Source organism: Pantherophis guttatus, chromosome 3, assembly GCF_059756535.1.
Source record: "Pantherophis guttatus breed Tessera chromosome 3, ASM5975653v1, whole genome shotgun sequence".
NCBI classification, from domain to species: Eukaryota; Metazoa; Chordata; class Lepidosauria; order Squamata; family Colubridae; genus Pantherophis; species Pantherophis guttatus.
Window position 1 is genome coordinate 36451922 of NC_142065.1, and position 12397 is coordinate 36464318.

Genomic DNA, 12397 nt, shown 5'->3' on the forward strand with positions numbered 1-12397 from the left:
TGTTACGATCAGCTGGCCTATCCGGCAGTGCCAGAAACCGGAAGAGCTGGTCTTCCGTTTTCCGGCGTGAGCATGCACTCTGGGCAGCTGATCGGCATGTGTGCATGTGCGGCAGTAACTGGAAGACTTGCTGGAAAACCGAAAGTATCTTATCTGGCACATGCATGCCCCCTGGGCAGCTCCTCTTCCTGGTCGCGGCCCTGACAAGTGCGCACAAAGTGCTCCGCCATCACTGCTCTAGGACTTTAGAATTTAAGCTTACAGGTATCTGCCACATAACACCCAGATTTAAGAATTTTGATTTTTAAAAACCCAACAAAGTCTGGACAGTGAAAGTTATAGTACCTGAGAGAGCAGAAACCAATAGAAGAGAGAGCAATAGAAGTAAAAAAAAACCTGGAGAAAATCACAAAATACAAAGACTTGCACAGAAAAGTAAAATGACTGTGGCAAAATAAAGGTAGTACCAATGCAGGTAGTCCTCAACTTACAACAGTTCATTTAGTGACCATTCAAAGTTACAACATCCTTGAAAAAAGTGACCTAGGACCAATTTTCACACAACCGTTGTAGCATCCCTATGGTCACATGATTTATTCTTCAGATGCTTGGTAACTGACTCATATTTATGACGGCTGCAGTGTCCTGAGGGCATGTGATCAGCTTTGGAATCTTCTGACAAGCAAAGTCAATGGGGAAAGCAGATTCACTTAACAATCATGTTACTAATTTAACAACTGCAGTGATCCATTTAACAAACCTGGCAAGAAAAGTTGTAAAATAGGGCAAAGCTCACTTTAAAAAATTCTCACTTAATAACATAAATTTTGGGCTCAATTGTGGTCATAAGTTGAGGACTACCTGTAATATACTAGGTGCCTTAGGTGACATTTCAAAGCTTCTGGAGCACCACTTAACACCACATTGACAAAATCATCATCAGTCAATTGCAAAAAATAGCTTTACTTGGAACAACTTATATCCTGCAATGATACTTTTAACATCATACATCTGACTCTGCCACATTCTTGGGAAGGATTCGATGGGTTGATAAAAATGCCAAATCGAGTTTAAACATCTGGCTGACAGTGTGACCAATCATAATAATCCTCTGACCTCTTTTTCAAACTCTTAACTGATTTATTGAATCACACACTTAGGCAACTACAAGGGGAAGCGTCAAATGATGAAATGTGCACTGAAACTATGCAATGAATACTTTATTCAGCTGTTAAATAGTAATTTCCTGAAAGGAATGCAAATTGCTTTAAGTTGCACAAGTGTTGTTTTTCAAAGATCTCATGTTCATTATATAACTGGACATAAATATCCTACATCCTGGTTAACGGGATATTTTTTCCTCCAAATCAGGCTCTTGAAATATATCATGAGGGGACCTTTTTGATTTTTTTAAAAGCTATTTTTCACAAGTCTTTTCATAACTGGGTGGAACCTTGAATAGGCATTTGCCATATCTATCATCACTTCAGTCTTAGATCATTTTCACTAGATTATTGTCATCTGCTAACAAAAATCACATCTTCACTTTCAGTAACAACTCTTGGCAATTTTCCTTCTCTAGAGGAAGATTCCTCAACAAGACCTAAGTCTTGCAGATTTTCAGAAAAAGAAGTCAAGTTCCCACAGTGTCACAGAGCAAAACAAACAAGTCCAGGTGCAATCAGAGGTATAGCAAACACTTCCAAGGCCTTTGGTGTATAGCATTGAGTGCCAGGCCTGTGCAAAAACTCCTTGGAGTATCTTCATTGCTTCAAGCAGGCCCCCAGCAGTTGAAAGGAGAGCATTTTGTTTGGTAAGTTGCTTTTCATGTTTCTATTTGTTACAGTAAAGTAATAAAACTTGAAATCCTCCTTACCTACCAGTGTGATCATTGTCTCTGGATCTTCAAAAGAGCTATTTATCTGGTCACTGCCTGACACTGGATAACACACTTGCTACAGGTTTTCAGATGGATGCTGAATAACTACCAGTGGGAGATGGCTCAATGGATTTCCTCAAGTGATTCGCAGAATCCTTCCAATTCCAACCCCCGCCCACAAGCAGGAGACCCTACTACACCATTTCTGACAAATGGCAGTCCAATCTCTTCTTGAAAGCCTCCAGTGATGAAGCTCCCACAACTTCTGAAGGCAAGCTGTTCCATTGGCTGATTGTTCTCACTGTCAGAAAGTTTCTCCTTATTTCTAGGTTGAACCTCTCCTTGATCTGTTTCCATCCATTATTCCTTGTCTGGTTTTCTGGTGCCTTGGAAAAAAGCTTGACCCCTTCCTCTCTGTGGCAGCCCCTCAAATATTGGAAGACTGCTATCATGTCTCCCCTGGTCCTTCTCTTCACTAGACTAGCCATGCCCAGTTCCTGTAATCGCTCTTCTTGTTTTGCTCCTCCTCAAGCCATGGTATCTATCCTTCCATGCCTGACAGGATTCAGTGTTGTTGGGAAAGACAACGGACTTCATCCCTGCCTATTTAAAATGTTTCTCAAGAGGCATCTGTTTAACTCCTGTTGCAAAAAGGACATTGTGCTAAATGGCCATTGCCTAAGGGGGTGGGGACATGAGTGATTGAAAGTCATGAACTATTTTGTGCTCCCAGTACAGGTAGTCCTTGACTTACGACCAGGGGTGGGTTCTAGTTACCTTTACCAACAGTTCGCAATGGGATCGAGCACACGCGCGAGCAAACGCCTTGCTTCTGCGCATGTGCAGATCACTGATGATGACATCTGGGGCGATGGCGGGGCCTCCTGCCAGTTTTACTACCAGTTCTTGCGAACTGGTCCAAACCGGGGGCAACCCACCATTGCTTATGACCACAATTGAGCCCCGAATTTCCGTTGCTAAGTGAGACCGTTGCTAAGTGAGGCCGTTGCTGAGACTGTTGCTAAGTGGATTTTGCCCCATTTTATGACCTTTCTGGCTTCTCCATTGACTTGTCAGAAGGTCGCAAAAGGGGATCACATGACCTCAGGACACTGCAACCATCATAAATTTGAATCACTTGCCAAGTCGTCTGAATTCTGATCGCAGGACCATGGGGACGCTGCAACAACGTAATTGTGAAAAACCGTCATAAGTCACTTTTTTCAGTGCCGTTGTCACTTTGAAGGGTCACTAAATGAACAGCTGCAAGTCAGGACTACCAAAGGGCGGTCCTCACAAAACAGCCCCCAGGAAAAAGGCAAGGCCCGTCACTGCCCCATAGCAATCCAAGGCTCAGTCTTGGTGGGAAATACCCACCCGGAGGAGCTGCCCCGACTTCCAATGGTGCCCCACAGTCACGTGGTCCAGAGGGCACGCGCCACAGAAGTGCCCTTCGGCTGCCCTCGGGAGTGAGGGGGCCAGCGGTTCTTGTCCTCGCCAAATCCGCCACCAGATGTTCTCCTCCATGGTCTTCCTGCTGGCGACGTCGCGCCAAAAAGCAGCTGTTCGTCCATGTCGCTCCGGACCTCCTCCGGGATGAAGTGCGACTCGCGCTGCCGACTCCGCACCGTCCCCTCAGGGCGCCTCTGTCGCCTGCCGGTTGGCTCTGGTCCGCCTCCTCGCTCTCTCCCTCCGCACCCGATCCTGCGGGAGAGCTCCAGGCAGCAAAGCGCGTGGCACGACGGCGCAGAGGGCCGAAAGCATTGGGGTCGTTGTGGGAAGAGACGCCCATAGCAGGCCCTTTCTCTAAAGCAGGGGGTCTCCAACCTTGGCCACTTTAAGACTTGTGGACTTCAACTCCCAGAATTCCTCAGCAAGCATTGCTGGCTGAGGAATTCTGGGAGTTGAAGTCCACAAGTCTTAAAGTGGCCAAGGTTGGAGACCCCCGGCTCTAAAGCCTCCCCGCTGTTTCGGCCGCCGCTCTTTCGCCCCCTGGCGGAGGCGACCTTCGGGGAAGCAGAGGCGAGTACTGTAACAGCTCCATAAGCAACGCGTGGTTAGGATCGGTGCGGCTGCTCGCGTATGTAATATAGTTTTCACGGTAACGTTAGAGAAAGGGCCTGCTGCTGTTGCATTCTTCTAAGACAGTGTTTCTCAACCTTGGTAGCTTGAAGATGAGTGGACTTCAACTCCCAGAATCCCCCAGCTGGCTGGGGGATTCTGGGAGTTGAAGTCCACCCATCTTCAAGCTTCCAAGGTTGAGAAACACTGTTCTAAGAGGTTTTGCAGCCTTCCGCTCCAGTCTGCAAGTGGATCTAGGATTTCTGGGGGGTTTCCTATCCAAGTACCAACAAGGCATAACGTAGTTTAAGTTTCGGAATCAGACAAAATTGGGCTGCTGCTGCTGCTGCCCCCATCTTAGCTTTAGCTGAATTTGATGGGGCAGTTTTCAGACTCTCTCTCTCTCTGGTCTTATTGGGGAAGAGTTCTGATTTTCGTGGCGGAGGCAAAGAGTTATATCTCTTAGTGCCTGGTTAAAACTTGCAGCAATGTTATCCCCTTGAGTGACATGTTCTGATTCTTATAATTTTAGATACTGAGCCATACTTTGGATGGGGCCCTCTCTTAGTGTGGGATGTTGGGACTGCAGCAGTTTGTAAATGAGATAAATACATTTGCTTCAGAGGTGGGTTTCAGCAGGTTCTGACCAGTTCTGGAGAACCGGTAGCGGAAATTTTGAGTAGTTCAGAGAACCGGTAGTAAAAATTCTGACTGGCCCCATCCCCATCTTATTCTCTGCCTCCCGAGTCCCAGCTGATTGGAAGGAAATGGGGATTTTGCAGCATCCTTCCCCTGGAAATTGGGGTGGGAATGAAGATTTTACAGTATCCTTCCCCTGCCACGCCCATCAAGCCATGCCATGCCACGCCCATCAAGCCACACCCACAGAACTGGTAGTAAAAAATTTTGAAACCCACCACTGATTTGCTTGCTTGCAATCTGCTTCCTTTCTGTCCGCCAGAATGCAACCTTGCCATTTTCCAATAGCTTGGAAGGGCCCTCCTGACTATTGAGCAAGACACCTCTACTGCCGTTGGGTGCCACTGCCATCAACTCTGGTGACTCAATCTGAACTAGTTGGGGAATGTTGTTATTCTTGACCAGTTGGAGCAGGTAGCAGTGGAATGCAGCCATGTTCTGGAAAATCCAGAGCTATAGTTACTCTGCCACTGCAAAAGAACCTTTAAAGCAGCTTTTAAAATGTTCTAGGTATTACAAAAAAAATTATTCAGATCCAGAAAATGGCACATACAAGAATCAACCATTCCCACCCTCAGCTCCATTCCAGAATGATCTAAAAAGTTCAGTGGGTCTGATTTCCAGGTGTGTGTATAGCATTGCTTTCTTGAAACTACATTAATTCCAAAGAGAGGGCTAAGAGTATCCTAAAGAAATTACAGATCTTAATAATGGCTGGACTATTAAAATATCTTAAAGCCATTAAATCAGTGGTGGGATTCAACCGGTTCTGTCTGGATCGTGCGAACTGGTAGCGGTGACCGCAGGAGGGTCCGCCCACCAGCCTGGACATAATGTGGTATTACTACACAAGCACAGAAAGTCGTGTGCATGCACAGAGGTGGCATATGCAAACGAAGCTAGTGCGCATGTGCACACGCTCCCATTAGCGAACCGGTAGGGAAGGTAAGTGAATCCCACCTCTGCATTAAATGAATTAATCATCTCTGAATAATCATGAGTCTGTGTATTCTTTCTGAAGATACATATTACTGCAATTAAATTTATTGTGATAATGTCTGCTTGCACAGATGAATTTCTCTGCTTCACAGATTTCATGAGGCCCCATAGTCAGAATCTTTCCTTGCTACAAAATGTATTTTTATTGGTTATGTGCCATCAGATACTTTTCAACTTCTAGCGACAGCATAGAGTTTCTCCACAACAATCTGTTGTCAGGTCTCCCAATGGTACACTCCTTTACCTTTACAACTGTTTAAACATCTGGCTTGCACAGATCGCTGATGATGACATCCGGGGCAGTGGGTGGGGCCTCCCGCCAGTTTTACTACCGGTTCTTGCGAACCGGTCCAAACCCACCACTGGTACACTCACTGCTACAATGTCTGTCTGCTTTGCTGCTGATCATCCTTTCCTCCTTCCTTTCCCAGTATTGGAGCCAGAGTACCGGTCTTTGCATAATATGTCCAAAGTAGGATAATTTGAGCCTGGTCATTTATACCTCCAATGAGTTGCTTTGGGTTGATTTATTTGATGATCGATGGTTTTCTTGGCTGTTCATGGTACTCTCCGGGGTCTTCTCCAACAACAAATGCTACAAAATATGGAATCATATGTGCAGTGTCATAGTACTTTCCCCAATGTCTTTATACTCTTTTTCTTCAAAAGTGTGTTTGGAGGAAAAGATGGAATACTTGCAAAAGTATTGCAGGTAGTAGCACTAGGAACTATCCACTTGAAAGCAACATTTGTCTCTTGATAATATGAGGTAAAAATCTTGCCACATGAGGGCATTCTGTCCCAAACTCTTTTTCATTCATTACAGTGCTGAGTTATTACCAAAATTGAAAAACCAGCTAATAGAGAGCAGAGAGCTCTTCCGGTTTAAGGCATAAGCAATTTCAGCATTCCGTCTACAAAGCTCACTTAAAATCCATTGCTTCACTCTTTTTACGTAGATTTTTCTGATCATGATTGCAAGATCCATTGCTTTAACTCTCCCATTCTGTTTCTAATGCTTAGAAAATAAAAACAAAGTGCCCCAAAACTTTGCCTGTCGTCCAATTTCTGCTCTCGTGTCAACTAAGAAAAAGCATTTTATACAGAAATGTTTTGATCACAACAAATTGTTTCTTTAGAACACCTGTTTGGAATGAAGGCCTGGAGTGGGCTTTGTGCCATTTTGGCTTTACTGTTTCATGCTTTCAGGAAAAATTACATTGAACAACCCAGCTTCTTGCCATTACTTCTGGGTAGGTTCTTGGGTTCTTTCAGGGAGGAAGGGAATGAGGGTTGATGAAACAGTATCTACTTACTCTGATGTAAAAGTGGTACAATATGAGACTATAAAAACCAGAAGCCTGTTTTTCAGTCAAGGGTACCAAGTATCGTTATGTATAATTTTTCTATACTTGTTGTTTCAGCCCTGGCTAAACTACTCGGGATTAATGGGCTCTGTGCATCTATATTAAATTATAGCATTCTCTCCAATTGCATTGAAGAAGCCCAAAGTGTCTTTTGGTGCCAGACATTTCAGCTTTACTCAAGATACTTGAATGTAAGGAACTATAAATGTCATGTCATGTCATATGATAAAATGCATTGGAATAACAGACATTCCAGAAGACTTTTCTTTTGATGTAAATTATGTTGGAATTCTACCTGCTGTTTTTAGAGGAAGCCTGGCTGTGAAGAAAGCGGGAACCTCCTCTCCTTGCAGATATAGAGGTATGGAAGGAGCCACAAAGATCACTTTTCCTTCTTTTTCCAGGATTACCAGACTGATCATCAATCTGGACTCTCACCCTTAGTGGATTGGCCAGACTAATTATAAGCATATGCTCACACGCATGCACCAGCAGGCATTCATCAGTAGGTCCACAGCTATCACAGCTATGATCAGGCTATCACAGACCACCCCTTTTCCTATGCTTTATGCTGTGTGTCTCTCACACACGAAAAGGTGGTGAGGCTTCAATAACCTGGGCCCTTTCAGCATAGTTCTTGACTTCTCCCTGCTCCTTTGATAACCCCGATACCCATGGTAAGCAACATGACACAGTGCAGAAAGTGAATAAGAAACAGTAAACCAGACTGCAGCCTGTTATAACCATAAATCAAAAATACTTTCTAAGTTGTGGGAAAATGAAACTTCAGAAGATATGGTATTGTTTTCATACCATCTGTCATTTGTGTATCATGAAAGCATCAGCCTCTCCTGATTATCCATGATAATTATCTATAGAACATTTGCCAAATGTGGTACAAACTTACAAAATCAGGGACATCTGTGACGGCAACAAGTCCGTAGGTATTTCAATAACAAATGTGTATTGGTTGACAATAAACAGACATGCACATGCAGTGACAATGGCAGAGGAGCCACAAGAATGAAAACCAATAAAGAAAAGATGGGGCTGTGAATGGCTAAGGGAGAGCTGTGTCAAACCAGGCGTTGTTTTTCTTCTCCTCCGGGCTGTTCTGGGCAGCTGGAAGGCTTCCCACTCTTGTGGAGTGCAAAGGAATGAAGCTTTGCTTGGGCTACTCCATGCAAAATGCCCAAATATAGACATTTCTCTGGGCTTCAGAGAAATAACTCAGCTGCCTTGGACTCAGTCGGATCTTCAGTTTTTGCAGTGTTGGCCAGCAACCCAGTGATCTGGCAGTGAGGGAGAAGCTACTTCCCTCTGGCACGACGCCCCGCACACTCAGACCACACGGAGGATTTGTGTTTGTATGCAAACAGGAATGTTCCACTCCAGTGGAAGTGGAATAGAATTTCTTAAAATTCTATGCACAGAACAACTTATGACCATCAGTGCTTGTCTCCTGAGGAGATACACCAAAAGTCCCCTATCCTAATCAGTTTGCCCTTGTGATTTGCTCTGTACTGCAATTTCTACAGGGATGTAAGGAATTTTCCTACTTCCATCTTTTCTGTGACAATATCCTCTACAAACACTTACTATACTGTACATACATAAAGTTGCTACTTTTTCATTCTAATGCTAGCATTAACTGTATTGTGGCTAAATTTTGAGCAGCTTTAAATTAAGTAAAAAGGCATCATCAGATCCTGAGTTCAAGGTTATTATACTTTTGTATCTTTTTTTTTAAAGATCTAGGTAATTTATCACAATAAAAGTATATATTAAATTCTATACTCTGGTCAGTAGTTAGAGCAACCTTTTTGTCGTCTCAGGTTTTAGAGCCGAAATGATCCTGGGAATGGAAAATCTAAAATAAGAAATCTGGCTTCAGTGATCAGACCAATCAGAACCATATTACCCATTGTGAAATAGCTATAATTTTAAACAGTTGGGAGACAGGTTGGAAAATGATTCCATTGAAGGGTTTTAGGCACACTTTGTGGAGTCCAGCTCACACATCAATCAAGTTTGTACTTTCTGTACAAACTAGCACATCTGAAGAGTTTCACAGCCTCTGGGCCAGAATGTTTCATTACTCACAATCGGGGGACATTTTGTGAGCTTTATTAATGAAAGTGCAGGCAATGCTATACATCATGCAAAATTCAAGAGAAACAGTTGAAAATGGCAAAAATGTCTGCATTTTGAGATCACGTGCTCAGGTGGTTTGTCTCTTGGTTTTCTTTTTCCCTCCATTATTTTTGCAAATGTGATGAAAATATAAACCTTTCTCTTCAGCAAGCATACCTTTCCCCTATCCTCTGCCTATTAAAAGATAATTGAAGCACACATAACATCTCTTCAGATATTTCACAAATGTGAATAAGAACTGCTTGTCTCTGTTTCTTCATTTGGTCAGAACAAGAAGACCTTTGTCAAGTCATAATCTCCATACATTAGCCTGGTCATTCTGGTTGGAGATGATGGGAAATGGAAACCAACATATCTCGGTAGGTATACCACTTGTGTTTGAAAATACGAAGACATGCAGTTTGGGAGAGGGAGCTGTATTTTTGTTAATAGCTGTGAATTCTTGCTGCTTTCTATCAGGCTGCTGAGATTTCTTCAGTGCTTTCCTTATTTGGAAAGAAGATGAAAAACATGTAATTGCATACACTTGCACACAAGCCTGCATTATCTCAATTCAGATACACTTTGGCATTTTGTGTGAGCCATGAAACATGGCTCCAAGAGAGTTAGATTTATCTGTTCATTTATATATTAATCTCTTAAAGTCACTTAAACGCAAAAATATGTTTTAATTTACAGCCCAAGCCAGAAATTAATTGAATTCAATACTTGGATTTAGATACAGGAAATTATTGAGCCTACCAGGAAGCTAAACTGGTTTGCTGATGGAGTTGCTCTTGCTTCATTACCCTTCATAGAGCAAATAAAATAATAATAAGAAAATAGTCCCTTTACTATTGTTGTCTATTACGTTCTTCTTCAGGTCAAGTATTTGGTGCTCCCTGTCCAGTTCATGCTGTTTGTGGTATCTACTTCATTCAAAGCTGACCCCACAAACCTGATATCCTCTTGAAGTGTTGGGCTACACTGTCATATTTTGCATGACCAATGAATGGGGATGTGTAGCCAGTACGTACAGAAAAGCCAGATGGGGCGGCGGGGGCGGGAGGGGGGGAGATTCTTGAGACTGAAAACAGATTCAACAATTTTCTCAAAATATTGCTGTCATTCCTCTACTATAACAGAAATGGAGGGGACCTTAGAGGTTTCCTAGTCCAACCCCCTGCCCTATCTCATTTCAAACAAGCGGTTGTCCAATCTCTTCTTAAAAACTTCCTGTAATGGAGCACCCACAACTTCTGAGGGCAAGCCATTCCACTGATTAATTGTTCTAATTGTCAGGAAATTTCTCCTTATTTCTAGGTTAGGGTTAATTTCCATCCATTGCTTCCACTGCCATTCTGCCTTCAGGTGCTTTGGAGAATACTCTCAGGATCACTTCATACATTCCATTTGTGGTTTATTTGCCATGTCAAGACTCCTTACTGATGACAGACTTCAGTGTTCTGTCAGCATCCCATGCCCTTCATCAGGACTGATGAGGGTGTATACACCCATGTGATCCAACCGCAATGTGATGCTAAGGAGCCACATATTACCAGAAAGTATTTGACAGCTATTATGCTAAAAATATAATTCATGAAACTGGGATTCATTTGGAGGGAAGGAAGACCGAGTTTGCAAGGAAAGGAAGCTGACACAGAGTAGATGGAGCACATAGCATTCTCAAAGTCCACATAACATGGCATATTGATGGACATTTCCAAAACAATGTTTCTTCCTTGAGAGTGTTTCTTTCCACAAATCAGCATAGTTTAAAAAAGTGTTACAAAAACCTTCTGGTCCCCAAATTTATTCCCATGTCTATAGTAAACAAATGTCTTGAAAGATATTTGATGTGATCTTCTAAGTTATGGCCCACTTGATTAAATAAAGTTCAAACTGATTGTTTGCCCCAAGCCCTAAAGATGCTCCTGAATTTTTCAAATTTGAGTTTCCAAAGTTCAGCTGATTATATATGTGGACTCCTTGCCTTTTTCATTACTTCCCACTGACAGCTAAGCTTGCTCTTTTTCTCTTACATGAATTCTAAAATTAAGTATTGTAAATTCTAAAATGAGTTGGGAAACTGCTGTTTACTTCAGAAGTAGAAGCAGCAGAGCCCCAGACCCAGCAGGAACGCAGTCCATTCAGCTGCCTTTGCTTACAGCTAGATCATGGCACCATGACAAGTCTTTAGGAATCAAATGTGGAGCACATACCCATTTCTTTTCACCAAAGGAGCCATGGCCTGTAAGAACCTGTGTTTGTTTTTTGCTATCCGAGAAATGGAATCCTTGAAATCACAGAGACATTGAACAATGACTTTTGTCTCCACGATTCCTCCCCCACCCTCCTGCTTCAGTATTCAGGCAAAACAAAACATGACATTGCCATTTCAATCGAGCAGCAATGGGTATAAATGTGACATGGCTCCATTTAGAGTCTTCTTGTACCGACAGTATGCTGGACACCTTCTCATGATGCTGCTGCTCCAGTGTAGCTCTTTAGATGTTCCTAGTGGCAAGCGATTGCAACGTTGCTGCTTGGCAAATGATGAGATAAGCAGAGATACCCCAAATTCAGACTTCTTCAAGGTTGATCACATTTGCCCCTTTACTTTCTGAGCTCCCACAAGGAAAAACTAGACAAAAAGCCCAAATATACCATATCTGCAGATCCTTCTTTTCAGGACAAAAACAAGTTTTGTTATTAAAAAGGACTAAAAATAAATATAACTTCTTCCTGATAACAACGCCTTTTGGCAATCCATGTAATTCTTGTATCCAAATTAATCCCACAGAGAACACGGTTCATCTGGGACTAACACAGGGCGGGCTGTTGCTCCGTTGCGTTCTTCTCATGTAAACAGTCACCCGAGAGACAAACACAGTGATTCAGCCTTGGCAATCTCCACTGTCCAAGATTCCGCTCCCTACTATTGAAGTAACTTGGGAACCTCCACCTGCCAAAATAAGACATGAACTTAGTACAAATTCTCAAGTTAGAGGCATCTAATGGAGATCCAAATAGCAACTCAAAGTTACAACAGTTCATCAGACAAACAAGCATGTTAATATCTCCTCTTTCATTCTCTTCCATCATCCCTTTGTGGCTCCCTCCCATCTTAGATAGCTTTATTATTAAAAAGCACATCCTAATTTAGATTAGTCCTAAAATAGCTTTGTCAAAAAGGGGTTGTCTGTTGAGAATAGTGTTTTTAAAGGCAGATGCTGAAACCTAAAAGATCTTGATATCA

General features: G+C 42.7%; 1 protein-coding gene across 1 annotated transcript in view; it reads right to left on the reverse strand.

Annotated features, from left to right (window-relative positions):
* Positions 1–9116: 9116 nt before the first annotated feature.
* The window catches only part of LMOD1 (leiomodin 1), a 30372-nt gene continuing 27091 nt past the window's right edge, over positions 9117–12397 (reverse strand). Inside the window, exon 3 of the mRNA XM_034414154.3 lies at positions 9117–12103. Coding sequence (XP_034270045.2) covers positions 12077–12103 — 27 coding nt within the window. The 3' untranslated portion in view covers positions 9117–12076. The remainder of the gene's footprint in view (positions 12104–12397) is intronic.